Source organism: Salmo salar, chromosome 01 (assembly GCF_965601325.2).
Source record: "Salmo salar chromosome 01, fSalSal1, whole genome shotgun sequence".
Taxonomy (NCBI): domain Eukaryota; kingdom Metazoa; phylum Chordata; class Actinopteri; order Salmoniformes; family Salmonidae; genus Salmo; species Salmo salar.
Genome location: NC_138291.1, coordinates 113,438,200 through 113,452,951, shown reverse-complemented (window position 1 = coordinate 113,452,951; position 14,752 = coordinate 113,438,200). Strand labels below are relative to the sequence as shown.

General features: G+C 41.5%; 1 protein-coding gene across 1 annotated transcript; it reads left to right on the top strand.

Moving 5' to 3' along the window:
- The first annotated feature begins 774 nt into the window (after positions 1-774).
- LOC145877494 (transcription elongation regulator 1-like protein) lies at positions 775-13,792 on the top strand. The gene is made up of 7 exons (XM_082973081.1): positions 775-860; positions 3,445-3,602; positions 5,239-5,323; positions 5,590-5,728; positions 7,584-7,676; positions 9,631-9,749; positions 12,458-13,792. The coding sequence occupies exons 1-7, from the start codon at positions 775-777 to the stop codon at positions 12,612-12,614; spliced, it is 837 nt and encodes a 278-aa protein (XP_082829207.1). The 3' UTR covers positions 12,615-13,792.
- The last annotated feature ends 960 nt before the right edge of the window (positions 13,793-14,752 follow it).

Genomic DNA, 14,752 nt, shown 5'->3' with positions numbered 1-14,752 from the left:
ACAGAGACCGATAGCAGACAGAGACAAAGACAGATAGCAGACAGAGACAAAGACAGATAGCAGACAGAGACCGATAGCAGACAGAGCCAGATAGCAGACAGAGACAGATACAGATAGCAGACAGAGTCAGAGACAGATAGCAGACAGAGAAAGAGACAGATAGCAGACAGAGAAAGAGACAGATAGCAGACAGAGAAAGAGACAGGTAGCAGACAGAGAAAGAGACAGATAGCAGACAGAGACAGATAGCAGACAGAGACAGATAGCCGGCCCGAGACAGTTAATAGACAGAGACCGATAGCAGACAGAGATAGAGACAGATGGCAGACAGAGAAAAGAGATAGCAGACAGAGAATTATAGCAGACAGAGAATTATAGCCGACAGAAACAGATAGCAGACAGAGACAGATAGCAGACAGAGACAGATAGCAGACAGAGACAGATAGCAGACAGAGACAGATAGCAGACAGAGACAGATAGCAGACAGAGATAAAAAGCAGACAGAGACAGATAGCAGACAGAGTTGAATAGCAGACAGAGACAGAGACAGATAGCAGACAGAGACAAAGACATATAGCAGACAGAGACAGAGACTGATAGCACACAGGGGCACATCAAGTATTAATCCTGCCTTCTGACCTGTGTGTGTGTGTGTGTGTGTGTGTGTGTGTGTGTGTGTGTGTGTGTGTGTGTGTGTGTGTGTGTGTGTGGGTGTGCGTGTGCGTGTTTCTCTGTGTGCGTGTGTGTGTGTGTGTGTGTGTGTGGTAGCAGGAGATGGTAGAGGTCCCTATGGAGGAGGAGGACGTTGACCCTAAAGACAAGCGTCCTGTAGCTTCCACCCCTGTTCCCGGATCTCCATGGTAACGTTCCTTTACACAATATTATGACATTTCTCTGGCCAGGATTGGTCAATGTTTAAATAAACATGTCAGAACATTTCAGCTCTTTAAGAATCTGTCCCATTCCAGTCATCCATGATACCAACCATGAAAAAGATGTTTGACTAAAGTTCATAAAACATTATCTGCTATAATGTTAAAGTGGAATCATGTCTCTACTTTCTTCACTTGTTAAAACCCTGCCATATCTGTCTGCAGAGTAGTGCAATCTGTTTTTTAAATGGACTTGTTTTGTTGTTCTCCACATGTAATAGCCTTTTGATCTGTCAGCGTGTGTTGATGCTGAGAGTAAACTTTAAAGGCACTACATGAAACCTGTAATTTACAACACTTTCTCAGCCCAGCACCTAAACGGCATGTTCGTTTTTAAACCATAACCCGTACGTCTTAACCTTTTGCATTCATCAGCTTTTATTATGTAACAATTGGATTAAAATATCAAAATACATTTTTTTTTAACAAAGGAAATTGTAAAAAAAATATAAAAAATAAAATAAGAGATTTGGTAAACAAATCGAATTCAACCTATTTTGCCCTTATGATTCTAATATTGAAAAGTCTCATGAGAGATTCATCGTGACGTATTATCCAGATATTCCAACACCTTTCTGCTCTGTGACTATCATCTCCTGGCTGAGAGATAGCTAGCCATACCAATGAAATATGATATCATATAACGGGACAGCTCACAACCCGATAATATGAGGAAGTAAAGCTTCACAATTCATTTGATATGGTTGAGCGTGAAGACATATTGAATTATTCCAGGGATTCATAGACTGTAGCAGCTGTTAATACTCCTGTGGCTTTAAATACATAACGTCTTAAGGAGGAAGAGCTCTGAAGTGATACACGACAACAAGAACAAATATGCCTAAGAAACCATCAACTGAAAATACATCAACTATTAGATTCTAGCACTTTCTATAACATGTCATGTCAGACAACTACAGTGGTTATATTCCTATTACTACATAGAGCATATATTCATCAACATATTTCTTATTTACATTATGGACCTGTATAATATAGAGTATATAATCATATATGGACCTGTATAATATAGAGTATATAATCATATATGGACCTGTATAATATAGAGTATATAATCATATATGGACCTGTATAATATACAGTATATAATCATATATGGACCTGTATAACATAGAGTATATAATCATATATGGACCTGTATAATATACAGTATATTTACATTTTAGTCATTTAGCAGACGCTCTTATCCAGAGCAACTTACAGTAGTGAATGAATACATTTCATACATTTTTTTCCCCGTACTGGTCCCCCGTGGGAATCGAACCCACAACCCTGGCGTTGCAAACACCATGCTCTACCAACTGGGATATGCCATTACAAAGACAATTTTATTCAAAGTGACTTACAGTAGTGCGTTCGTACATGTTCTTATGGGTAGCCCCAGCGGGTAGCCCCAACAGGTAGGCCCAGCGGGTAGCCCCAGCGGGTAGGTCCAGCGGGTAGGTCCAGCAGGTAGGTCCAGCGGGTAGCCCCAGCGGGTAGGTCCCAGCGAATAGGTCCCAGCGGGTAGCCTCAGCGGGTAGGTCCAGTGGGTAGCCCCAGCGGGTAGCCCCAACAGGTAGGTCCAGTGTGTAGCCCAGTGGGTAGGGCCAGCGGGTAGGTCCAGCGGGTAGCCCCAATAGGTAGGTCCAGCGGGTAGCCCCAACAGGTAGGTCCAGTGGGTAGCCCCAGCGGGTAGGTCCAGCGGGTAGCCCCAACAGGTAGGTCCAGCGGGTAGCCCCAACAGGTAGGTCCAGTGGGTAGCCCCAGCGGGTAGGTGGGTAGCCCCAACGGGTAGCCAGCGGGTAGTCCAGCGGGTAGGTCCAGCGGGAGCCCAGCGGGTAGGTCCAGCGGGTAGGTCCAGCGGGTAGGTCCAGCGGGTAGCCCCAGCAGGTAGGTCCAGCGGGTAGGTCCAGCGGGTAGCCCCAGCGGGTAGCCCCAGCGGGTAGGTCCAGCGGGTAGGTCCAGCGGGTAGACCCAGCGGGTAGGTCCAGCGGGTAGCCCCAGCGGGTAGCCCCAGCGGGTAGCCCCCTTCTGGTTCTGCGCTCTTTCTCCCCAGATCATTTCCTGTAATATTGTGTTCATCATGTCATGGAATACTTCTGGTTCTGCGCTCTTTCACCCCAAATCATTTCCTGTAATATTGTGTTCATCATGTCATGGAATACCTCTGGTTCTGCCCTCTTTCTCCCCAGATCATTTCCTGTAATACTGTGTTCATCATGTCATGGAATACCTCTGGTTCTGCCTGCCTTCTCTCCAGATGTGTGTTTAGAATGTTATTATTATTGTTGCAGTGTGCCGTTTGAAGGGTTCAGAGAGTGGAGGATCAACTTTAAGGAAAGTTAAGACCTGATAGAGGCAGCATACTGGCTCTCTAGTCTACAAAACACACATTTATTCTTGACAGGCAAACACCATCTCAATTATCTTGTGTTGACACACACCACCACTGGTCAGGCATTACTAATTCAACTCTCATCCTTACATTAATATTATAATTTCTCCTCAGGTGTGTGGTGTGGACGGGGGACGACAGAGTATTTTTCTTCAACCCAACGATACAACTCTCTGTTTGGGATCAGCCAGTAGATCTGAAGGACCGTGGAGAGGATCTCAACAGGATTATAGAAGATCCTCCACATAAACGCAAAAAGGATTCTTTGTCCAGTAAGTTTGTGGTAATTCTTCCCCATTGGCTTGTCTTCATCCCTCCGTTTAGTTGGCCTAGTTACAACTCTTCTTAATGTTAAAGCGGGTATTTACCAGGCCGTGGCTTCAGATGGAACTGAAAAGCTCATTATCAAAACATGTTTTTAATGATCTGTTAACATGGAGGCCAATAAAATGGCCTGATATACTAGATCCTATATACAGTCTGTAAGTTCCATTGCCTGTCGATCCCAGACTACCAGAGGATCATGATGTCTGTGTTCATTGAAGGAGATGATCACGAATGGAACGTGGAACCTTTAGGATGTGAAACCATCTCATGGGCTGCATTCCCAATGGCACCCTTATTCCCTATGGGCCCTGGTCCAATGGCACCCTATTCCCTATGGGCCCTGGTCCAATGGCACCCCCTATTCCCTATGGGCCCTGGTCCAATGGCACCCTATTCCCTATGGTCCCTGGTCTAATGGCACCCTTATTCCCTATGGGCCCTGGTCCAATGGCACCCTATTCCCTATGGGCCCTGGTCCAATGGCACCCTATTCCCTATGGGCCCTGGTCCAATGGCACCCCCTATTCCCTATGGGCCCTGGTCCAATGGCACCCTATTCCCTATGGGGCCTGGTCCAATGGTACCCTATTCCCTATGGGCCCTGGTCCAATGGCACCCCCTATTCCCTATGGGCCCTGGTCCAATGGCACCCTATTCCCTATGGGCCCTGGTCCAATGGCTCCCTATTCCCTATGGGCCCTGGTCCAAAGAAGTGAACTATATAGGTATTAGGGTCCCATTCGGGATGCACCCCATCTCTTTTGTGTTCTAATAGAATAGATAATATGGAAGTCCTGTGTGTGACTGGCTCTGTAAATATTGAATTACATTGGATCTTGTCAGCGATGAAATTATCTCCCCGGACTAGATTTCCCAGAGGTTGCTTTGTCTTTATTGATTTAGCCTTATTGCAGTTACCAGCTGATTATGTATCGATGACCTTATACCTGAACCACACTGTTCCAACAAAGCATGTCTGGCAAATTAACTTTGGTAAATATGTGGACAACCCCAATGAACTGAACATTGACTTATGGCTGATAAGACGGTGAGCAGCAATGCTACTCTAGTCTGATAGATTCTCTCACAGTGGATTTTAATGACCAATTATATGAAGTCGGAGTCCATTGAAAAAGGATGTTTGCTATGCTTCTGTCTGTGTGTCCGTTATCTCAGCAGAGGATGGTTCTAACTCTTCTGTCTGTGTGTCCGTTATCTCAGCAGAGGATGGTTCTAACTCTTCTGTCTGTGTGTCCGTTATCTCAGCAGAGGATGGTTCTAACTCTTCTGTCTGTGTGTCCGTTATCTCAGCAGAGGATGGTTCTAACTCTTCTGTCTGCGTGTCCGTTATCTCAGCAGAGGATGGTTCTAACTCTTCTGTCTGTGTGTCCGTTATCTCAGCAGAGGATGGTTCTAATTCTTCTGTCTGTGTGTCCGTTATCTCAGCAGAGGATGGTTCTAACTCTTCTGTCTGTGTGTCCGTTATCTCAGCAGAGGATGGTTCTAACTCTTCTGTCTGTGTGTCCGTTATCTCAGCAGAGGATGGTTCTAACTCTTCTGTCTGTGTGTCCGTTATCTCAGCAGAGGATGGTTCTAACTCTCCATCTGCTGATGACGATGATGCTGATGATGAAGATGAACATTATTTAAAAACCAAGAGGAACAAGTGAGTGTCAGAAAGTTTCCCCCCCATCTTAACCATACTCATAGTTTAACATTACAATGATACTTCTCTACAGAATAATAACCTGATTTTGAAGTACTTTTAAATTAAAAATTAAATAACATTTTACAAATACCACTGTACAGTACAGTACACTAGTTTTGACCAAAGCCTTTATGGGCCGTGGTCAAGAGTAGATCACTATATAGGGAATAGGATTCCATTTGAGATGCAGCCTACAACTGATTCTATGTTTCTGTCCTCCTCAGACTGGAGGAACCTGCGGATGGTAATGAGGACCTGAGAGAGAGGGCAGGCGCAGAGACATGTGACACTCCTCCCAATAGGACTGTTCTACCCTTAGGACTACGCATCACACACTTCAGGGACATGCTCCTTGAGAGAGGGGTAAAGGCATATTGAACGGAATACAAAATCAAATGCACTTAGGCTGAGTTTAGACAGGCAGCCCAATTCTGATATTTATTTTCCACTATTTGGTCTTTTGACCAATCACATCAGATGTTTTTCAGACGTGATCTGATTGGTCAAAAGACCAATTGGTGAAAAAAATATCAGATTTGGGCTGCCTGTCTAAATGCAGCCACAGAGACGGACCTAAATTCTAACAGTTTTCCATGAGAAATGAATTTAAACCCTACTTTTCAAATTGGCAATATGGGACCTCGAATCCCTGTATTGCAACTAATCATCAAAGGACACAGGGACCAGCAACTGCAAAGGCAGCAAAAACACTAAATGATGGAAAGACCTACATCATGTAACAGGTTGGATGAATGATAGAAAGACCTACGTCATGTAACAGGTTGGATGAATGATAGAAATACCTACATCATGTAACAGGTTGGATGAATGATGGGAAGACCTACATCATGTAACAGGTTGGATGAATGATGGAAATACCTACATCATGTAACAGGTTGGATGAATGATGGAAAGACCTACATCATGTAACAGGTTGGATGAATGATGGAAATACCTACATCATGTAACAGGTTGGATGAATGATGGAAAGACCTACATCATGTAACAGGTTGGATGTATGATGGAAAGACCTACATCATGTAACAGGTTGGATGAATGATAGAAATACCTACATCATGTAACAGGTTGGATGAATGATGGAAATACCTACATCATGTAACAGGTTGGATGAATGATGGAAAGACCTACATCATATAACAGGTTGGATGTATGATGGAAAGACCTACATCATGTAACAGGTTGGATGAATGATGGAAAGACCTACATCATATAACAGGTTGGATGTATGATAGAAATACCTACATCATGTAACAGGTTGGATGAATGATGGAAAGACCTACATCATGTAAAAGGTTGGATGAATGATGGAAAGACCTACATCATGTAACAGGTTGGATGAATGATGGAAATACCTACATCATGTAACAGGTTGGATGAATGATGGAAAGACCTACATCATGTAACAGGTTGGATGTATGATGGAAAGACCTACATCATGTAACAGGTTGGATGAATGATAGAAATACCTACATCATGTAACAGGTTGGATGAATGATGGAAAGACCTACATCATGTAACAGGTTGGATGTATGATGGAAAGACCTACATCATGTAACAGGTTGGATGTATGATGGAAAGACCTACATCATGTAACAGGTTGGATGAATGATGGAAAGACCTACATCATATAACAGGTTGGATGTATGATGGAAAGACCTACATCATGTAACAGGTTGGATGAATGATGGAAAGACCATCATATAACAGGTTGGATGTATGATGGAAATACCTACATCATGTAACAGGTTGGATGAATGATGGAAAGACCTACATCATATAACAGGTTGGATGTATGATGGAAAGACCTACATCATGTAACAGGTTGGATGTATGATGGAAAGACCAACATCATATAACAGGTTGGATGAATGATGGAAAGACCTACATCATGTAACAGGTTGGATGAATGATGGAAAGACCTACATCATGTAACAGGTTGGATGAATGATGGAAAGACCTACATCATATAACAGGTTGGATGTATGATGGAAAGACCAACATCATGTAACAGGTTGGATGAATGATGGAAAGACCTACATCATATAACAGGTTGGATGTATGATGGAAAGACCTACATCATGTAACAGGTTGGATGAATGATGGAAAGACCTACATCATATAACAGGTTGGATGTATGATGGAAAGACCTACATCATGTACTGAAAGTCTTCTTGAATACGTTTTCTCGTCTCTTCAGGTTTCAGCGTTTTCTACATGGGAGAAAGAACTGCACAAGATTGTGTTTGATCCACGGTATCTTCTGCTAAACTCTGCAGAGGAGAGGAAACAGGTGAACTCTGCTAGTTGTCCTCATTTAATAAATGGTCTTGTTTGATTAATTGGTCATGATTGATTTATCGGTAGGTCATGATTGGTTAATTGGTCATGATTGATTTATCGGTTGGTCATGATTGGTTAATTAGTCATGATTGTTTTATCGGTTGGTCATGATTGGTTAATTAGTCATGATTGTTTTATCGGTTGGTCATGATTGGTTAATTGGTCATGATTGGTTTATTTTTTTTCATCATTGGTTAGTAATTTTCTATGATTAAATAATTACTAATGATTGATTAATAGGTAATGATTAATTGGTCATGATTGACAGATTGTGAATGAGGTTGACTCAGAAATGACCAATTTACCTTTAAAGTACAAGACAGCATGGATATTAGGGGTGTACCGCCAAGTAAGACAATACAAACAACTAACGGGCAACTTTCCTGATACGATTATGATCCCAGTATTTTTTGTAATTATCCATGATCCCCCCAAAAAAAAGTGGGATGGCAGTGCGCATCTTTCAATCAAGTGCAAGGTGCTATGTGGTCTAAATAAGTCAATTGGCTGGTTTGCTTGTCTGTAAAGAGAAGGGTGGGATGTACGTTGATCCTGCCATTCTGATTGGATAGAGGGAAGCTGTGTTTCTCTGTCTATTGCTTCGCTTCATAATTTCAACCAATCACTCTTCCTCCCATGTTTCGGTCTGATCATTTCAGATTGCAGCTGCCTCCTGTTTCTCTGCTACTGTGATAAATCACAATGGCGAGGACATTTGCTAGCTAGCAAGCTATCAATGTACATAATATCTAACAAGCGGGCCAAGGGTAGGGAAAGAAGATGAACCGCCGATGTTCATTCTGAGTGACAGCGAACGTTTAAGTTGGCCGTCTGTAAGTTGAGGACACAGACACAAACCCTTCTGCGTGCTGCTCCTAATCTGCAGGTGTTTGGTCTCTAAACATGCAGGGAGATAGGTGTTTTGATAACATCTACTTAGGCAAATCCGATCCGACTTTCAAGTGTCAATTTATGGATAGGATTAGGAATACGAGTATGGTCAGGTCAGCACCCCCCTAATGGATATGCTCCCAATATATGATTACTGTCATTTGTGTTCTGTCCTTGGTGAAAGCATTATGTTAGTAAAACTCCACAAAAACCTTTTGGATCAATTGTTGAGGTTTTTGTCATGTTGCGTTTTACCTTTATTTAACTAGGCAAGTCAGTTAAGAACATATTCTTACTTTCAATGACAGCCAAGGAACAGTGGGTTAACTGCCTTGTTCAGGGGCAGAATGACTGATTTTTACCTTGTCAGCTCAGGGATTCGATCTTGCAACCTTTCAGTTACTAGTCCAACACTCTAACCACTAGGCTACCTGCTGCATTGCCCTATGTACAGTACATAGACATGGGACACTGGTCACTTTAATAATGTTTACATACTGTTTTACCCATTTCATATGTATATACTGTATTCTAGTCAAGTCCATCCTATTCAACTATTGCTGTACTTATAGTATTCTATCCAAGTATTCTTCAGATATACTACATATTCTATCCACAGACTGTCCATAATGTCTATACATCCCATCACATATACTGCACATGTATATTTATACTCCGGACTCTGACATTGCTTGTACTAATATTTATATATTTCTTAATTCCATTCCACTTAATTCCATTCCACTTTTAGATGTCTGTGTATTGTCGTGAATTATTAGCTAATACTGCGCTGTTGGGAGCTAGAAACACAAGCATTACGCTACACCCACAATAACATCTGATAAATATGTGCATGCGACCAATACAGTTTGATTTGATTTCTCCTGTCAGTGAATGTGAGAGGAGTTAAGTCGACAGTAAAGAGGATTAGGATACAGCCGTCGTCTTTGTCTTGCAAATGATCTTCAAAGTCATTTTCTCGTGCCAATCTTGACCCTGTTCCTCATCTCCAGGTGTTTGACCAGTTTGTCAAAGTGAGGATGAAGGAAGAACACAAGGAGAAACAGAGCAAACTGCTGCAAGCAAAAGACCAGTATAGAAAACTGCTAGAGGAGTCAAAAATCACATCCAGGTAAAACCTGAAGCTAACTGTGTAATAGAATTGCAAGTACAGTAGGGGATAACTATTCAACAAAGCTTCATAATAGCTTCATACAAAATAGCTTCATACTAAAAGTTTTGGACTCTCCTACTCGTTGGTTTTTACTTTATTTGTACTATTTTCTACATTGAAATAACACATATGGAATCATGTACACTGTAGTTACCAAATCAACATTTATTTTATATTTTAAATTCTTCAAAGTAGCCACCCTTTGACTTGAGGACAGCTTTGCACACTCTTGGCATTCTCTCAACCAGCTTCACCTGGAATGCTTTTCCAGCCATCTTGAAGGAGTTCCCATATATGCTGAGCACTTGTTGGCTGCTTTTCATTCGCTCTGCGGTCCAACTCATCCCAAACTCTCAATTGGGTTGAGGTTGGGTGATTGTGGAGGACAGGTCATCTGATGCAGCACTCCATCACTCTCCTTCTTGGTCAAATAGCCATTACATAGCCTGGAGGTGTGTTGGTTTCATTGTCCTGTTGGAAAACAAATGATAGACCCACTAAGCTCAAACCAGATGGGATGGCGTATCGCTGCATATTGTTGTGGTAGCCATGCTGGTTAAGTGTGCCTTGAATTCTAAATAAATCACTGAGAGTGTCACCAGCAAAGCACCCCCACACCATCACACCTCCTCTTCCATGCTTCATGGTGGGAACCACACATGCCGCGATCATCCATTCACCTACTCTGCGTCTCAAAGACACGGTGAACAGATTTACACCGGTCTAATGCTTTGCCAGGAGTGTGCAAAGCGGTCATCAAGGCAAAGGGTGGCTACTTTGAAGAATTTCAAATATATTTTGATTTATTTGACACTTTTTTGGTTACTACGTGCTTCCATATGTATACTTACATGTATAAATTACCTCTAACCTGTACCCCTGCACACTGACTTGGTACCAGTACCCCCTGTATATAGCCTCATTGTTGTTATGTTACTTTTTTTTACTTTAGTTTATTTGGTAAGTATTTTCTTAACTCTTCTTGAACTGCACTGTTGGTTAGGGGCTTGTAAGTAAGCATTTCATGGTAAAGTCTACACTTGTGGATATCATAAAGTGAATGCACCAATTTGTAAGTCGCTCTGGATAAGAGCGTCTGCTAAATGACGTAAATGTTGTATTTGGCGCTGTAACGTTTGTCGTGTGTGGAGGACCAAGACGCAACAGTGAAGTGTATACTCATCTCTTTTTAATACTGTATATAAGAAGGAGAAAAAAAATAAACACGTATACAATTAACAGAAACGACACTAACAGGTCTGTCAGGTGACAAGTACAAAACAGAATACAACTACTCACAATACAAACACACCCCTAATTATAGGACCTTCAATCAGAGGCAACGATAGACAGCTGCCTCCAACTGAAGGCCCCAACACCAATTAACTAAACATAGAAATTCAAATGACTAGACAGAACATAGAAATAAACTAACATAGAACAATAACCAAAACCCTGGACTAATAAATCAAATACCCCTCTCTACATGGACACATACACACAACCACCCTGAACCACATAAAGCAAATACCCCCTGCCACGTCCTGACCAAACTAAACACTAACAAATAACACCTTTACAGTTCAGAACGTGACAGGCGCATGTGACAAATAAAGTTTGATTTGATTTAGATTTCATAGCTTTGATGTCTTCACTATTCTTCTACAATGTAGAAAATAGTAAAACAATTAAGAAAAACCCTTGAATGAGTATGTGTCCAAACTTTCGACTGGTACTGTTTATAATCCAATATTAACTTGTAACAACTTCGTATCCCAACACTAGGTAAATCTAGCATGTATAGATGCACGATGCATTAGGAATGCTTTTTAAATCAAGCTAAACAAAATAAATTACAACGCTAAATTCACAATATTGTATCAAGTTAGTCTAAGAAGAGCAAAATATTAAAGTGTCGACTTTGGGTAAGAGGAAAATAGATTTTTATTTCTGAAGACTATATCATTTGAAACTGAAATAAGCTTCTGGATCAGGGGATTTGTTAATAAAAGAAAAAACAAGATTGCTTGTTGTCACCATGTTGTGGCTTGTCATTTAGCTTTCCCCTTTAATCAACCACAGTGATGATGACAAAGAGTGTTCTCTTCATGACATCACTTCTACAACTGACTAACTTTCTGTTTAGGTGATGACTACTGTAACCCCGTGGACAGAGTTCTCTGTATTCTATGGCTTCCTTTAACTTGTCCTAACTCTTGCTTATTAATAACTGCTTATTTATAAAAATAAAAATACAATTACAGAGCTTCTCTAAAAGATAAACTACAGTTATACATGTTTGCGTGTCTCAAAACCACAATTGTTTAACAATACAAAAAAATAATAAAACCGAGTAGCTCTAGTCTTTACTGTATTTAAACCTGTGAAGACATCCCTACCTCCCTCCCTCCCTCCATCCATTCCAACATCCCTCCCTCCCTCCCTCCCACCCACCCTCCCTCCCTCCCTCCATCCATTCCAACATCCCTCCCTCCCTCCCTCCCTCCCTCCATCCATCCATCCATCCATCCCTGCCTCCCTCCCTCCCTCCCTCCCTCCCTCCATCCATTCCAACATCCCTTCCTCTCTCCCTCCATCCCACCCTCTCTCCATCCCTCCCTCCCACACCTTTCTCAAGGATGATCTCTTCTTTTCTCTATTGCCAGGTCAACTTTCAAAGAGTTTTCTGATAAGTACGGTCATGACCAGCGCTTCAAGCAAGTTCTGAAGAAGAAAGACCAAGAGCTCTTCTTCAACCAGTTCATCAATGCGCTAAAGAAGAGAGATAAAGAGAACCGCATGAGGCTGAGGAAGATGAGATGAGGTATGAGGCTGAGGAAGATGAGATGAGGAAGCATGAGGCTGAGGAAGATGAGAAGAGGAGGTATGAGGCTGAGGAAGATGAGATGAGGAAGATAAGATGAGGAAGCATGAGGCTGAGGAAGATGAGATGAGGAAGTATGAGGCTGAGGAAGATGAGTTGAGGAGGTATGAGGCTGAGGAAGATGAGAAGAGGAAGCATGAGGCTGAGGAAGATGAGATGAGGAAGCATGAGGCTGAGGAAGATGAGATGAGGAAGCATGAGGCTGAGGAAGATGAGAAGAGGTATGAGGCTGAGGAACATGAGATGAGGAGGTATGGGGAGGCATCAGGCTGTGAAATAGGCCCCTCAGAATACAGAATACTATGAATGGATAGAGCTGTCTGATAAATGAGACTGCAGTTTCATGGGGAACATAAAGAAACAAAGGAACAGCTATCAGGATCCCTGTGGAATCAGTCTAAAAGGGGAGAAAGCAGCTGACAGTCATTTGCCTTGCAAACTCCAACTCTTCTCCAGATTTACAGTCAGCTGGGTCAGAGATGGCTTGGCTCCACATGCTAAGCAGGTAATCCAGATAACTCTCAGAGATTGAATACTGTTTCATATTGAAGCTACTGTATATTTTGAAATTCAACATTTCACATGTTTTGAGTCACAGTGACAAACATGAATTGAGCATTATTTCTGTATTTATTTTGTGTTATCACATGACCTGTATGTAGATATCAATGTGTGTACACAATCACACAGCCCATGCACAATTATAAAATACATCATGTACATATACAGAAAACAATCCTGCAGAGCAATTGGTATTTTTATCTATTTCAAACAAGATTCTCCACAGCATCTGTGAGAATCAATGGATGGTAATTGTGTATTGATGGATTTTGTAAATGTTCCCCCCCCTAAAAAATTATGTTGTGTTTATTATGATGTGGGTTCTTCTTATGATGTAAAAGGATAAGTTAAAGTTGGTTATTTGTCATTTAAACCGTCATTAATGTGAAAGTCATAGGTAGTGCATTCTCTGTAACAGGTCGAAGACGTTGTGTGAAGATTCTAAAGGACTGTTCATTTGGTTCTGATCATTGGATTTACAGATAATATAGTTTACTGTACAAAACAGTGTCTTTAAATGTGTGTTATGTTTTCTCATTTATTTTTTTTCAATTAAACATGCAATGTTTGTGGATTGTGAGTTTGATTAATTAAAACCTTCTAATTGGACCTTTTCGGTCAGGTGGGTTCTTCTCAATGATACAATAGCTTTCATAATAAAATGAACAAGGAACAAGAAAGGAGATTTTGGAGTCATCCCATATCGTCTTCATAACCGCAATATGCATGGCTGGGCACAGTAGAATGGAGTTTGAAGATTGACAATGCATGTCACATATAATCTAAGGATGGACCCTAGAAGTGTATCTCTATCCCTGTTTATACCTGGCTGTAACATGTGGTTGTCATTTTCCCATCAAGATGATCCAATCACTATGGGATCAAGATTTATCACGTCTATGCTTGCCATTAAAATGCATATTTTATGGTCAAAAGTAGTGCATTATAGTGTGTATAGTGAATAGTGTGCCATTACGGACGCAGCCAGACGTTGGTTATCCTAACGGTGCTGTGAATTAAGGAATACAATTAGTGCCATTATCACTGAGCAAAACAATAATGAAATCTCTATCTCTATAAAGAGACAGGACCTTATTTATCTCTCGCTGAAACAGAGTGCAGGGTGACCTTTGGGTCTGCAAAACATTTTCAATTATGGCGTACATTTTAGGACAACCTCAGCCTCACCCCTTCTTGAGTAGGGAGGAGGTTTGATGAGGTTGTCCTAAAATGTTTCCCTTATGCATGAGCATCACTTAGACCTATACAAGATGGTGCCGGCAGACACGGTCACCCTGTTTCTAGCTCCTGGCCAACTTTGCAGTGTTTTCTTTTCTTTGTGTGTGTTATTTCTTACATTATTTAATCAGAACGTTTCATGTATTATTTCCTACAGCCTAAAATAACTTTTGAATATTAGATTGGTGATCAGTCACCAGCATTTCAACCAGAAATGTGACTTCCCTGAACTGGATCGTATGTTTGAACTTCCCAAGGCAGCTCTATTTATACTGGG

Coding starts and splice junctions, on each gene's coding strand:
- LOC145877494 (XM_082973081.1), top strand. CDS start 775: ATGGTAGAGGTCCCTATGGAGGAGGAGGACGTTGACCCTAAAGACAAG. Junction 3,603..5,238: donor CAAAAAGGATTCTTTGTCCA/GTAAGTTTGTGG, acceptor CCGTTATCTCAG/CAGAGGATGGTTCTAACTCT. Junction 5,324..5,589: donor TTAAAAACCAAGAGGAACAA/GTGAGTGTCAGA, acceptor TGTCCTCCTCAG/ACTGGAGGAACCTGCGGATG.